This window comes from Chlorocebus sabaeus, chromosome 17 (genome assembly GCF_047675955.1).
Source record: "Chlorocebus sabaeus isolate Y175 chromosome 17, mChlSab1.0.hap1, whole genome shotgun sequence".
Classification (NCBI taxonomy): domain Eukaryota; kingdom Metazoa; phylum Chordata; class Mammalia; order Primates; family Cercopithecidae; genus Chlorocebus; species Chlorocebus sabaeus.
Window position 1 is genome coordinate 60074876 of NC_132920.1, and position 15838 is coordinate 60090713.

Sequence of the window (15838 nt, forward strand, 5' to 3'; positions counted from 1 at the left end):
AGACAGTCTTGCTCTGGCTCCCAAGCTGGAGTACAGTGGGGTCATCTTGGTTTACTGCAACCTCCACCTCCCAGGTTCAAGTGATTCTCCTGCCTCAGCCTCCCAAGTAGCTAGGATTACAGGCACGTGCCACCATGCCTGGCTAATTTTTTGTATTTTTCGTAGAGATGGAGTTTTGCCACGTTGGCCAGGCTGGTCTCGAACTCCTGACCTCAAGTGATCTGCCCACTTTGGCCTCCCGAAGTACTGGGATTACAGGCGTGAGCCACCGTACCAGGCCCCATTCCCACTTTTATTTTCTCTACAGTTCATCTTTTTTTTTTTTTTTCCCTTCTGTGCCAGAGGCGAAACAGTGGCACTCGGGGTTAAAAAACTGTAACTCCCTTTTGGTTTGTCACACATCATATTCAGAGTTATTGTGTGGTTTTGTTTTTTTTTTTCTTTTTGAAACTGAGTCTCACTCTGTTGCCGAGGCTAGAATCAGTGGTGCAATCTCGGCTCACTGCAACCTCTGCCTCCCAGGTTCAAGCGATTCTCTTGCCTCAGCCTCCCGAGTAGCTGGGATTGCAGGCGCCCGCCACCATGCTCAACTAATTTTTGTATTTTTAGTAGATATAAGATTTCACCATGTTGGCTAGGCTGGTCTCGAACTCCTGACCTCAGGTGATCCACCCACCTTGGCCTCCCAAAGTGCTGGGATTATGGGTGTGAGCCACCACGCCTGGCTGTATATTTTAAAATTCTCTTAAGTTCCAAAGTTGCATTGTTACTATTATTTTTTGGTCCTGTACTGAAGGAGGATGAAAGTCATTTTCCTAAAATGATTTTTGTAGAGAGAGATGTTGGCAGTTTACTCAAAAGAGAATATAAGAAAATCTTTTTTAACAGGTTTGGTGGGACTAGCCTTCTTAACTGAATAAAGTACTTTACAGAATGGGGTATATCTATATGTATGTTTTAAGATTTGTTCATACAAAGCAGATGTCCTGTGTACTTTGTATTTGTAAACAACTAATTGGGGGTGGGAAGGAGATTGCTTTGTAAAAAGAGGGTTTCCTGGTCCTAAAGCTTTGCTGCTGGAGATGGTAAGATGGTAAATAAATATTGTACTGTTATGCTGTGTTTATCTCTTCTGCTTTATCTGTATTTGCATATAAAATTCTTGAGAAAAACCATTGCTTTTCAAAGTGTTATTTGGGATACAGTTTGAGTTATATAAGTTGAGTGGAAGGGGCTTCTGGTAAACAGAACTTTGTTGGGGGGTGGTGCAAACTTCAGACCAAACCATGGATTGAAGCTTTAGGATGGGCAATAATAAGCAGACTTTGAAATTGGGTTTCTATGAAGTAATCCATTCATTGCAGGATTTCTATTCAAACCAAATGCACTAGTCAGATACTGTGATGATGATGTGCAAAGTTAATTCTTTTGCAGTTGGTTGTTCCTTTGAGCTTTCTTTGAACTTGGAGTCCCTTACATATAAGATAGAGATGATGAAAGAAATACTCTCCAGTTGGTACTCCTCTGGATAATCAGTGCCAGCTGATGTTCAGGGAGATATTATGACTGTAAATAAACCTGCCTTGGATTGTTTTCTGCCCTCACCTTATTCTTTACCTTCCTCCCTCCTACAAATTGCATCTTTTCCTATTACTAGCTTTTTCATTACCCAGAAGGTGCCTATGATGAGTCAGATAGGAAACTGGGTTGTTGTGGTCACTTCTCTGGGTAGTAACTGTTCTTGCAGAATACTTTCTTCCCAGGTTATGTCAACCTGTGTGGTATATGGAGCAAAATTGTTCCATTTCACAGAGAGGTCTAGTGACTTCATATTCATAATGTATTCATATTTCTATTAAAGTAATTTTGTAGAAAATGTAAAATGGAAGCTTTTTGGTTCATCAAGAACTAAAGTGCTTTTTAGAAATTAGTAATAATGATTTACAAATATAAGTCATCTATCATTAAAAGGCCACAAAGTAGTACAATGCTGTGAGCTATTGTAAAATAATTTCTTCTGTGAAGCCCTGCTTTTTGTTGTTGTTGTTTTTTCTTTTTTTTTAAGCCTTTATTTTAGGTTCAGGGGTACATTTACAGGTTTGTTTTATAGGTAAACTTGTGTCATGGGGGTTTGGGATACAGGATTATTTTGTCACCCAGGTACCAAGCATGGTAACCGATTGTTATTTTTCTGGTGCTCTCCCTCCTCCCTCATGTAGGCCCAATGTCTGCTGTTCCCGTATTTGTGCCCTTTGGTTCTCATTATTTAGCTCCCACTTATAAGTGAGAACATGCAGTATTTGGTTTTCTGTTCCTGTGTTAGTTGACTAAGCCCTCCAGCTCCATCCATGTTCCTGCAGAGGACATGATGTCATTCTTTTTTCTTTTTTTTTTGGCTATATAGTAGTCCGTCGTGTATATGTACTACATTTTCTTTACCTAGTCCTGCTTTTTACTATTGTGTTCTAGAAATTGCTTCGCAAAAGCAAAATCACTCCATTAATTCCGCATTCCCTTTGAGTTGGTATTTGCAAACATTTAGAGTAACTGATTTAGCTAGTTACCACAGTAAGTTACTCAGAGGCTCAACTTTTCGGTGAGTGATGTGTGAAGAATAAAGTGAAAGATCTGCCTGAATTTAATATTTGTAAAAAATGTATTCATGGATCTTTTAAGAAAAATTTTTTTATAAAACAGTTTAGAGCCAGTTCTGTCTGGCATTTAGCTTCCTAAACCATACTACATTTTCAGGATCAAGAGTGAATTGTTCAACAAAGAAGCATTTGTAATGAATTTTAAGAGAAAGTTATGAAGTCATGTACATTCATCTGAAGTTACTTAAGTAGAAATTTAGCTTGTACTAAAAATTTATTTTGGTGTTTAATTGGCTTCCTTTTGAGCACATTTGTTAAACATACCTGAGAGAACTTATCTTCGTGACTGGAAAAACTAAGAATCCTGCTTTCTATATTTACATTCCAAACAATAATAGAGAAAGGTGAGGTCTAAGTGAGTTGAATAAGCATATATTTTTAAGTTTCAGCTTTTAATTTGACTGTATACTTTCATCAGTATTTTAAATACATTTTAAAATGCAAAGTCAGACATGCTTTTAGGAAAACCATATATGTAAAAAAACATACAAATTTGTGTTTTAGCTAAATTTTTTTGCTTTAAGTGATAATGATGTTTGCCTTGAAATTTGTGTAAAAGTATTTTCCCAGTAGCCATTAAGCTTGTTGAGCTGAAACTGACTTTCCTTAATTCTTGATTAATATGTTTCTGTTGGGTTTGGAAAATAATGTAACCCAATATTATACATCTAGGGAAAAAAATCTGAGAAAAGTTACATACAATTTACTAATAGATTATGTCCCTTCTAGATGCAGCATTTCTGTCTATATTTGTGTAGGATAGATATTAAACATATTTTTATAAGGCAAAATTAGTGATTTAAAGCAAGACCATTATGTTCCCAAACAAAAGACCGAGATCCTTAACATTTTTGTCTTCTTCATTAATAATTAAAATTTGTTAACAATTTTATTACATATGCTGATTGTAGAATAATTAGATGATAAATGTAAAAAAGGAAAAAAACATCGAGACAGAAATAACCACTATTTAACACTTTGATTTATATAGCCTTCTAGATTTTATTAATATATATATTTACAGGATCATTTTCACTTAAAAACTACAAGTGTTGCTTGGCACAGTGGCTCATGCCTGTAGTCCTCGCACTTTGGGAGGCCTAGATGGGAGGATTGCTTGAGGCCAGGACCAGCTTGGGCAATACTGCAAGACTCTGTCTTCACAAAAAATAAGAATAACTTGCTGGGCCTGCTGGTACCTGCCTGTAGGCTCAGCTACTCAGGAGGCCGAAGTGAGAGGATTGCTTAAGTGAGCCCAGGAGGTTGAGGCTGCATTGAGCTATGGTAACCCTCTAGCCTGGGTAACAAAGTGAGATCCTGTCAGAAAAAAAAAAAATTAATTGGTTGATCTATTAGTACTAATAGGGAAGATATGTTGAAATGTAAGTTTAATATTATCATTTCATTGATTATGGGATTTTGTGTCAGGTTGTCATTTCTAGACTTGGACTTTTTGCTGTAACTCTACCAGGACACATTGAAAGATAAACATTGTTCTTTAGAAGTATTGCTTTACCTGTATATGCTTAATTTTCATGGAGATGTGTCCTCAGGTATAACCAGTATCCTGAATATGGTTATCATTTATAGGATACAACCGAAATTTGCTCTGTGCATGTTTTATCTAAAATTTTAGATAAAAATGTAAAGAAGTATATTTGAGAATGTAAGAATTTCATGGTAACTGAACCAGAATCTGCCTTTAAGCTTCTTCTGGCTTTACATCCTCCTTAATTCTATGCAGTTGTGGGTTTGGAAGAAAATTGATGCAGAGATTTATCTGAAGTATTGGCAAACAGAAGACCCCCAATTTCCCCAATATTTTTCTTAAGGCTTTCCTATACTTCTCCCCAACACCGATTGGCTAACATTGATAGCTTATTAACTGTCAGAATGGACCCTTTAATATTATGTGTTTTATTTAAAGACATCAGTCTTTAAGGTCTTTAAAGAAGGGTGACCACAGGAAGTACTTCAAGAAGGATAACCCTGAAGATCCTATAGCTGCTAATACTCAAAATGAAACTTAAAAAAAAAAAGATTTTTGCCATGGATCCGAGCCACTTCAATTTTAGCTTGAGAAGTGAATTCAGGTTATATCTGAAAACCTTATGTTTCTTAGAAAAGCTCCAAAGACCTAAGTGATAATTCAAGTTACAGGCTTTGTGGGAGATGGCAAATCCAGCCTAAGGAAAGCAGTCTGGAATTTTACAGTTTCACATTAAATTACACTTCAGCATTGTGGCATTAGGGGAATGGTAGAAATTCGCAGTGCTAAGAATTGAGTGACCCCTTTAACCAGCTACCTTGACCCCCATATCCAAGATTTGTAGTGAAAAAATATTGTATGGGCTGGGTGCTGTGGCTCACGCCTGTAATCCTAGCACTTTGGAAGGCTGAGGCTTGCAGATCACTAGAAGTCAGGAGTTTGAGACCAGCCTGGCCAACATGGTGAAACCCCATCTCTACTAAAAATGCAAAAATTAGCTGGGCGTGGTGACACACATTTGTAGTCCCAGGTACTCGGGAGACTGAGGCAGGAGAATCGCTTGAATTCAGGAGGCAAAAGTTGCAGTGAGCCGAGATCACACCACTGCACTCTAGCCTGGGTGACAAAGCGAGACTCCGTCTCAAAAAAAAAAAAGAAATCATATGACTAATAGAGTCTGCCTCATCTACCTAATCTTTTCCCAGTTTAAAACATCTTTCTTTAATACATCCGTTTTCTCAGTTCTAAAGTGCTAGCTTCAAAATTGGCAAAGATTAGAGTTGAAGCACTTGCTTTCTCTATTACCATTCCTTTTCCTCTACCCCTAGCAGATTTCCCCTAAATCTGTTTTCAATATTGGTAGCCAGAGTTCCTTTTTTTCTTCCTTTTTAAGAAGAAAATAGAACCAGGCACAGTTGCATGTACCTATAGGCCCAGCTACTCTGTAGGATGAGGTGGGAGGATTGCTTGAGCCCAGGAGTTTGAGTCCCGCCAGAGGACCTTATCGCTAAAGGAAAAAAAAAAAAAAAAAAAAAAAAATCGGAGAAACTTTCTCCTCAGTGGGAAGAAGAAAGCCCAGAGTCAATTCTAAGATGTCTTTTGTTTTCAGCGTTAGGGCTTGTGGGTCTTTTCAGCCCTTCAGTGTTGTGAAAGAGAAGAAACAGATCAGCAGAATTAGTAGGGAATAACAGAGGCAATTCATTGAGACATAACCATGTACAAATTGAGTGTCCTTTATCTGAAATGCTTGGAACCAGAAGTGTTTGGATTTTAGATATTTTTGGATTTTGGAATATTTACATTATAGCTTTTGGTTGAGCATCCCTGATGTGAAAATCTGAAGTCTGAAATGCTCCAAGGAATGTTTCTTTTGGGCTTCATATGTGCACTCAAAAAGTTTTGGATTTTAGAGCATTTTTTTTTTCAGATTTTTGGATTAGGGAAGCTCAACTTGTCATTCAATAAAATATGTAGGCTACTAATAGCTAAATACAAGAAAAACAATTACAGTAAATAATGACAATGCCAACAGGTTTTAAAACCTCTAAAAGGTGATGTTAAGCTAGTGATTAATTTTAGAGTGAAGTTGAAGAGATCTAAATGAATGTTTAAATGGCTAAACAACTTCTCTTCCTGGTGTTGTATGTTTTGATAGCACGTGAGTATAATTCGAAGGGAGTAAAGTTTTAAGAACATACTTACATGACTAGTGGATTACTGAAATTTTTTCCTACTGGATATATAATTGCTGTGTTTCTATATTTAATTTTCATTGACCTTTGCATCAAGAGTATATGCAAAAGTCAATGAAAAGTATTGCATCAGAATCATTAAGTATGCTTTAAAGTAAACATTAAGAAGAATAAATATTATGTAAAGCTTTCCTGAATGACTGTAACTTCAAAAGTAACTTAAAATGGTTTTATTATGGCCTTAGAACAAAGTAAAATGATAGTGGAAACATCAGTTCAAGGATAGTTCTTCTTGAGTTGGGATTATCTAAATTTATCTAAAACATGACCTTCTTCCTGTCCCTAGAATATTCACATTGTTGTTGTGGCACAGGAATTTCAGAGAGACCAAAAAATCCCTTGATTTCCTATCCTCACACCCACATGGCTGCATAAGTGACTTAATGTTTGAGTAGGAAATATTTTGTTTGGTGTAAGGGTAGCAACTTGAAATATCTTGATAAATTTTCTGCAGCTTGTAGTCTCCAGATTTTTTTTTTAGGCATAAGATATACTTTCTATTTCGGAATGTCAGTCCTTCTCTCAACCTTATAGGAGGAGAATTGTCATTACTGTCTTTTTTTTGGGGGGGGTAGGTAAACAGTAATTTATACCTTGTCCAGTTTGCCTGTATGTTAATGTGACCTTGGTTTACCAGGTCAAGCGTGACTTTTGCTAAAGTTTAAAACCTAGAAAATATTATCTCTGTCAAGAAAGTTAACACACTCTATACCTATGTTTAAATTTTACTAACATCTTTAAATTAAAATTTATATTTGTGATCTACACTAAATTTCCTTCTCAAGGTAGTACCTACATTTTGTAGTTTTTGCAAGGAGTAAATTTAATTTGCCCTTTTTTCCCTTTTTTTTAGAAGACAGAGTCTCGCTTTGTTGTCACCCAGGCTGGATCATAGCTCATTGGAGCCTCGATCTCCTGGGCTCAAGCAGTCCTCCTGCCTCAGCCTCCTGAGTAGCTGAGACTATAGGCACATGCCACCACGCCCAGCTAAGTTTTTAATAGTTTTTGTAGAGACGAGGCCATGTACTCTTAGCTACACTGGTCTCCAACTCCTGTGCTCAAGTGAACCTCCTGCCTCAGCTCCCAAAATGCTGGGATTACAAGTGTGAGCTATTATGCTCGACCACTAATTTGCTTATAAGACAGATTTGCCTGTACTGAGGGATCAAAGTTAAGAAAAATAACTTCCTGTGACTGCCGTTTCTGAGGACCTGCATTGCCTTGTAACTTGTAAAAGGATATTTTGAAGTTAGTAGAATGTTACCTACTACCTGGGTGCAAGGCTGTACGCTGTCCAAGTGGTCAGAAAGTGAGCTGGGGTTACTTCTACCTAAAGTAGTCCTATAAACAGTCCCTACTGCAAAGGTGTACCCTCATACTGAAAATACCAATTTGGCCTTTTTATATATGCTTACTTCAGTATAACTTCTGTCTACTTCTAGAAGTCATACCTGCTGTTTGACTTGGCTAGTGCATCACTATCCCACTTTAGATAAAAATTGGGTTGTACATAGGTGACTGATTTGCCCAAAGAGTGATATTTTGTTTGTAACTAATTATTCCGGTAGAAAAAGCCAGGGAAGGCCAGGCGTGATGGCTCACACCTGTAATCCCAGCACTTTGGGAGGCCAAGGCAGGCAGATCACCTTAGGTCAGGAGTTTGAGATCAGCCTGGCCAATGGCCAACATGGAGAAACCCCATCTCTACTAAAAATACAAAAATTAGGTGGGTGGTGACACGTGCCTGTAATCCTAGCTACTCGGAGGCTGAGGCAGGAGAATCACTTGAACCTGGGAGGCAGAAGTTGCAGTGAGCTGAGATCGCGCCACTGTACTCCAGCCTGGGTGACAGAGCGAGACTCCGTCTCAAAAGAAAAAAAAAAAGCCAGGGAAGATCTATTATTTTTCTTTTCTTAAAATAAACTTTTTTAAAAGAACAGTTTTAGATTCACCGTAAAATTGAGCAGAAAGTACAGTCAGACAGTGTCCACTTACCTCCTCCCCTCCCACCCCTCCATGTGAAACCTCCACTATTCTCATTGGAAATCACAGGATACATTTGTTTCAATCTGTGAACCTCCATTAACACATTATGTGCTTCTAGTCTCCAGAAAAATTTAGGCATAAGATATACTTTCTATTTATGAATGTCAGCCCTTCTTTCAACTTTGTAGGAGGAGAATTGTCATTACTGTCTTTTTTCCTGTGGTAGGTAAACAGTAATTTATAAGTTGTCCACTTTGTCTGTATGTTAATATGACCTTGGTTTACATTAGGGTTCATAGTTTACATTAGGGTTCACACTTGGTGGTGTATATTCTCTAGGTTTTGACAAATGTATACTGACATGTATCTGTCATTGTAGTGTCACTGAAAATAGTTTGCCCTACAAATCTTCTGTGCCCTGCCAGTTTATCCCTCCTCCTTGACTATCCTCTGTCAATCACTGATCTTACTACAGTTACCGTAATTTTGCCTTTTCCAGAATGTGATATGTGGCCATGCAGTATGTAGCCTTTTCAAATTGGCTTCTTTCACTTAGTAATAAGGTGCTTTTAAGGTTCCTCCATGTCTTTTCACAGCTTGATAGCTCAATTCTTTTTAGCATTGAATAATGTTCTGTTGTCTGAATATACGAAAGTTTATCCATTCACTGATTGAAGGACATCTTGGTTACTTCCAAGTTTTGGCACTTATGATAAAGTTGCTGTAAACAGCTGTGTGCAGGTTCTCATGTGGACGTAAGTTTTCAGTTCATCTGAGTAACTGCCAAGGAGCCCAATATGTTTAGTTTTGTAAGAAACTGCCAAACTGTTTTTCAAAGTGTGTTTACCATTTTGCATTCCCACCAGCAATGAAATGAGAGTTGGCTCTTGCTCCACATCCTTGCTAACATTTGATGTTGTCAGTGTTTTAGATGTGGCCATTCTAATAGGTGTATATTGGTGTCTTGTTTTAATCTATGCTTCCCTAATGACATATGATGTTGATCTTTTCATATGCTTAATTTGTCATCTGTATATCTCCTTTGGTGAGGTGTCTGTTTAGGTATTTTCCCATTTTTAAGGAAGGCTGTTCTTTTTCTTCATTTTCTTATTGTTTAGTTTTAAGAGTTCTTTGTATATACTGGATTACAGTCCTTTATCAGATGTGTCTTTTGCACATATTCTCCCAGTCTGTAGCTTGTGTTCTCATTTTTTGACATTGTCTTTTGCAGAGAAGTTTTAAGTTCTAATGAAGTGCAGCTTATCAATTATTTTTTTCAAGGACCATGCTTTTGCTCCTGTATCTAAAAAGTCATTGTCATGCACAAGGTCATTTAGATTTTCTCCTATGTTATCTTTTAGGAGTTTTATAGTTTTATATCTTGCATTTTGTCCTGTGATTCATTTTATGTTAATTTTTGTGAAGGGTGTAAGGTCAGGGTCTAGATTCATTTTTTTTGCATGTGGATGTCTGCTTGTTCAAACACTATTTGTTAGAAAGACTGTCTTTTCTTCATTGTATTGTTTTTGCTCCTCTGTCATAGATCAGTTGACATTATTTATGTGAGTCTATTTCTGGACTCTTTGTTATGTTTCATCGGTCTGTTTGTCCCTTCTTTTGACAGTACCACACAGTCTTGATTACTGTAGCTTTATAATAAGTTTTGAAGTCAGTTAGTGTCGGTCGTATGACTTTGTTCTCCTTCAGTACTGAGTTGGCCAAAAGGAGTTTTTTGCCTTTCCATATACACTTCAGAATGAGTTTGTCGTTATACACAAAATCATCTGTTAGGATTTTGACTGTGATTACGTTGAATATATAGATCAAAGATCAAGTTAGGAGAACTGACATCTTGACAATAGTGAGTCTCCTATCCATGAACATGAAATATCTCTCCACTTCTTGAGAGGTTCTTTGATACAAACTCAACTACAAAAGTCAGTGTCATCTCTATATACTGATAACAGTTAAGCTGAAAACCAAATGGAGAATACAGCCCCACTTACAATAGCCACACAAAATATTGAATACCTAGGAATACACCTAACCAAGGTGTGAAAGATCTCTATGAGGAAAACTACAAAACACTGCTGAAAGAAATCATAAATGACAAGCAAATGGAAAAACATTCCATGCTCATGGGTGGGAAGACTCAATATCATTAAAATAGCCATTCCGTCCAAAGCTTTCTATAGATTTAACACTGTTCTTATCAAACTACCAATGTCGTTTTTCACAGAAGTAGAAAAAAATATTCTAAAATGTATATGTAACCAAAAAGCCTGAATAGTCAAGGCTTTCCTAAGCAAAAAGAACAAAGCCAGAGACATCACATTACCTAATGTCTAATTATACTACAAGGCTACAGTAACCAAACCAGTATATTACTATTCTAAAAATAGGCACACAGACCAATGGAATAAATTAGGGAACCCAGGAATAAAGCAGCACAGGCACAACCAACTCACCAACTCATCTTCAACAAAGTTGACAAAAATAATCAAGAAAGGATACTCTATTCAATAAATGATGCTGGGAAAACTGGCTAACCATATGCAGAAGTGTAAAATTGGACCTCTCACCATATATAAAAATTAACTCGGTGGATTAAAGACTTAAATGTAAGACCTGAAACTATAAAAATTCTAGAGGAAAACCTAGGAAATACTCTTATAGACATTGGCTTAGGCAAAGAATTTATGATGAAGACCCCAAAAGCAAACAGAACAAAATCAAAAATAGAAAAATGGGACTTAATTAAACGAAAGAGCTTCTGCACAGCAAAAGAAACTATCAACAGAACTAACAGACAACCTACAGAATGGGAGATAATATTTGCAAAGTATGCACCTGACAAAGGACTAATATCCAGAATCTATAAGGACTTAAATGAATCAACAAGGAAAAAAACCAATTCCATTGAAAAGTGGGCAAAGGCCATGAACAGACACTTCTCAAAAGACAACATACAAGCAGTCAACAAACATGAAAAAATGTTCAACATCACTAATCAGAGAGATGCAAATCAAAATCACTATCAGATACCATCTCACAGCAGTCAAAATGGCTATTTCTAAAAAGTCAAAAAGTAAAATATTGGCAAGGTTGTAGAGAAAAGGAAACATACACTGTTGGTGGACATGCAACTTAGTTCATCTCCTATGGAAAGCAGTTCAGAGATTTCTCAAAAACTAAAAATAGAACTACGATTCCACCCAGCAATCCCATTACTGGGTGTATATCCAAAGGAAAATGCTGGGCATAGTGGCTCACACCTGTAATCCCAGCATTTTGGGAGGCTGAGGTGGGAAGATCACTTGAGCCTAGGAATTTGAGACCAGCTTGAGCAACATAACAAGCCTCCACCTCTACAAATAAGTTACCCAGGTGTGGTGGTGTACACCTGTAGTCCAGCTACTCAGGAGGCTGAGACAGGAGGATTGCTTGAGCCTGGCAGGTCAGAGCTGCACTGAGTTGTGATTGTGTCACAGCACTCCAGTCTGAGTGATGAAATGAGACCCTGTTTCAAAAATAAATAATAAATCATTTCACCAAAAAGACACGTGTACTCATGTGTTCATAGCAGCACTATTCACAATAGCAAAGACATGGAATCTACCTGTGTGCCCATCATCAGTAGAATGGATAAAGAAAATGTGGTATATGTACACTGAGTAATACTACACAGCCATAATAAAGAGTGAAATCATTCTGCACAGGTGCAGCAAGATGGATGCAGCTGGAAGCTGCTACCCTAAGCAAACTAATGCAGAAACGGAAAAACGAGTATCACATGTTGTCATTTATAAGTGGGAGCTAAATTTTGGGTTCACATGGAGAGTAAATTGGGAACAAAACTCCAAAAGGAGAGAGAGAGGGTAGGGGGACAAGGGCTGAAAAACTTCCTATTGGACACTATGTTCATTCTCTGGGTGATGGAATCAGTAGAAGCCCAAAGTTCGACACCATGCAGTATACCCTTGTAACAAACTCTCAAATGTACCCTTGAATGTGAAATAAAAATGAAAAAAAAAAAAAGTTTTTTGAGTTCTTTCATCAGAGTTTTGTAGTTTTCTTCATACAGATGTACACATTTTGTTATATGATACCTAAGTATTTCATCTGGAGGGAGTACTAATGTAAGTGGTGATTTTTTAATTTCAAATTCCACTTGTTCATTGCTGATATATATGAAATCAATTGACTTGTGTATTAACCTTGTATCCTGCAACCTTGCTATAATTGCTTATTAGTTCCAGGAATGATTCTGTTAATTATTTTGGATTTTCTACATGGATGCAAACTAAAAGTTTTATTTCTTCCTTTGCAATCTGTATACCTTTTATTTCTTTTTCTCATCTTACTTCATTAAATGGCTAGGACTTCTGGTACAATGTTGCGAGTGGCAAGAGGGGATATCCTTGCCTTGTTCCTTATCTTAGTGTGAAGACTTTCTGTTTTTCATCATTAAATGGTGGTGTTAGCTGTAGGTTTTTTGTAGATGATCTTTATAAATTGAAGAAAGTTCCCTTCTTTCTTTGCTGAGAGTTTTTATCATGAGTGGGTGCTGGATTTTGTTAAATGCTTTTTCTGCATCTATTAATATAGGATCATATGTGAGGGCCCCTCTATGGCTGGCTCCCTTGGAATTTTTAACTCTCAGGCTTGTCCACGCTAAGCATCCATTAGAGTTTAGTTTCCTATGGAGGTTCCTGCTAGAAGGTTTCCCCTTTAATAAGTTGATGTTGTTTATTTGCCTCTCTCTTTCCAATTTTAGGGGTTGGCGCTTTGCCTGATGACCCCACCTCTCTGACAGATCTAAGAAGTGTTTATTCTTCAGCTTTTAAGTGAATAAAGATGATAAATGTCCTAGTAGCTCATTTGTCTAACTTCTTGAAAACCAAAGATGCTGGTGGATACTTGACAGACCTACAAAATACTACAAAAAACATACAATACACAAAATAGGTTCTTACAAATATAACTCAAGTAAATGGTTCTTTAGTATAGTAGCTGTTTGATGAATGGATGTATGTTATCCAAATGCTAATTTTGTTAATTAAAAGGAATGAAAATTATTTTTCTATTATAGGAGAATGTTAAACGTAAAGACCATATTGATCATCAGAAGGATAAAGTTGCTTTAACTCTGGCTCGTTTAGCCCGCCATGTTGAAGTGGAGAAACAGCAGAAAGAAGAGAAGAATAGAGCATTCAGAGTATGTGGCTATTTTGATCAGTATTTTATATAATTAAAAATTATTTATAATAAAGGTTGTAAAGAGAAACCTTTAATAAAAAAATGATTTAATCAAAGCTCAGCATGTACCCTAGATCGCTCATAAATTTCGTAGTAATTGATAATAGCTTTTTACATTTATTTTTAGTTTGTTGGATTCTTACCTGTATATAGGAAAAGAAGAAAAATAGAATTAACTGAGTGGACTTCATTTTTGAGAATTAAAAATAATGGATTTCTCAAAGCAGATGAGCAGTTAACAAGTTTCTGGTTATTTTATCATAAGAGTGAAAAGAGTTTATCAGGGCTTTTATAGATATAAGCTGTTGAAAGATTATTTTCTACTGGATAGAACCAGACTGCTTTCTCAAATTTTAGCTTATCCTTCCAAATTAAATCCATTACTGAAAGGAAGAAATTTCAAGCAGGTTTGTAGATGAACTGCTGTGTGGAAATGAAGCCCATTTTTAGAATCTTGCATGATATAAATTTTTTCCTTGACTTGCTTTAGAAGGCCCCAAATGAAATTACTTAAAGAATTCCCTCAATACTGACAACTGTCCTTTAGGAGCAGAATGTTGATACGTTGGGTAAAAAACTCCATACTAAAGTACAAAAATAGAAATTTAAACCATGCCTCTGGCCAGCAGCTGTTTAGATTTCAGTAGATCACTAGTTTTATAGACTTTGGGTTTCATTCTGTGAATGGACAGTTTAGAGATTCTCCCAGGTCAGAATAAGCACTATGATTTTGTAATTTTAACATGCATGTTTTTGATTCCTTATTCCATTGGTTATTATAATTTGTGTATTTCTGTAGCATTCTAATCTGTTATAAAATGGTGTTTAAATTTAGAAATAAACTAGTTTGGGGGCTTTTACTTTATGATGTAATATCAATTAAATTAGACTATGGTATTCTAATTGTATGTTTAAAATGCTTATTGCATATATACATATGTGCACACAGACACACACATATATGCAAACACACAAAATATTATTTTTATCCTGGCAGAAACACTATTCAATTTTAAGGAAGTTCCGGCCCCCCCCCCCACCCCCCCAGAACTATAAGTATGTTGTTTGATTTTTTTTATGTGTCATATCTCTTTGACAGAGGAATTACTTGCAAACTGTCTTACTTTCCCTCAGGTTTCCTAAGTGATGCTAGCTTCTTTTCCCAGGCAATCTTGATGGCTACATAGATAATAAAGTTTGTGATGAGCCCAGAATCTTGTATAGTCACTGTGACAACTAAGTTTTTTCTCAAGGGTAGTTTCAGCCTCCACCCATGTAAATGGTCATTCATTTTATTAAATACTTTACATTGAATATCTTCTTAGAAATTTTGAAATTTTGAATTTTTTGTTTAACCAGTTGGAAAGAATAAATTTGTCTAGATTTCATTCTTCTTTAAGGAAGAAAATGACTCACATAGCAAGCTCATTGCTTGCTATCCAGCCATAATTTTGTTTTTCTAACTTGATTCCCTTTATGGATTACTTATTTTTTAAAAGTAGATGACAAAACAACAACAACAACAACAACAAAAACCACCCAGAAAGGAAGATAATGAAACTGAAATAGAAATAATTTTTGAAGAATTCTAGTGAATGATAATTCTGGCTAAATTTAGACACTATAGAAAATGTCTTTCAACTGTTGTAGGCCTTTGTGAATTGTTGGTGTCTTCATTATTAAAGTAAGTTATCTTACTTTTGTGCTGGAGAGGTTTCAAAGAAGAAAAAAAGAATATTCATTAAAATCTTCACTGGAGGCTAGACCTGGTGGCTCATGCCTGTAATTCCAACACTTTGGGAGGACGAGGCGGATAGATCACCTGAGGTCAGTAGTTCGAGACAAGCTTGGCCAACATGGTGAAACCCCGTCTCTACTAAAAATTTAAAAAAAAATTAGCCAGGTATGGTGGCACATGCCTGCAATCTCAGCTACTTGGGAGACTGAGGCTGGAGAATTGCTTGAACCCGGGAGGCGGAGGTTGCAGTGAGCCAAGATCGTGCCAGTGCACTCCAGCCTGGGCGACAGAGCAAGACTGTCTCAAAAAAACAAAACAAACAAACAAAAAAACCCAAAATCTTCACTGGATACTTCACTTTTAGAGATCACGTGTTGTGCTTACCATTTGACTAGCTACCAGCTTTGTGTATTGATATTCCAGGAGTTAAGACGACTTGCAAGAAAGGGTGTAACCCTGA

The 15838-nt window shown here is 36.7% G+C and overlaps 1 protein-coding gene across 6 annotated transcripts in view; it reads left to right on the forward strand.

Moving 5' to 3' along the window:
• ZNF451 (zinc finger protein 451) overlaps positions 1–15838 on the forward strand; it is an 82444-nt gene that overhangs the window by 21215 nt on the left and 45391 nt on the right. For 5 of the 6 annotated variants that reach the window (XM_008013644.3, XM_037987185.2, XM_008013640.3 and 2 more), the window contains one exon: positions 13474–13599. In XM_008013644.3, coding sequence (XP_008011835.3) covers positions 13474–13599 — 126 coding nt within the window. Of the gene's footprint in view, positions 1–13473; positions 13600–15838 lie in introns of those variants that run through there. The other variant, XM_073006099.1, reaches the window with a different exon arrangement.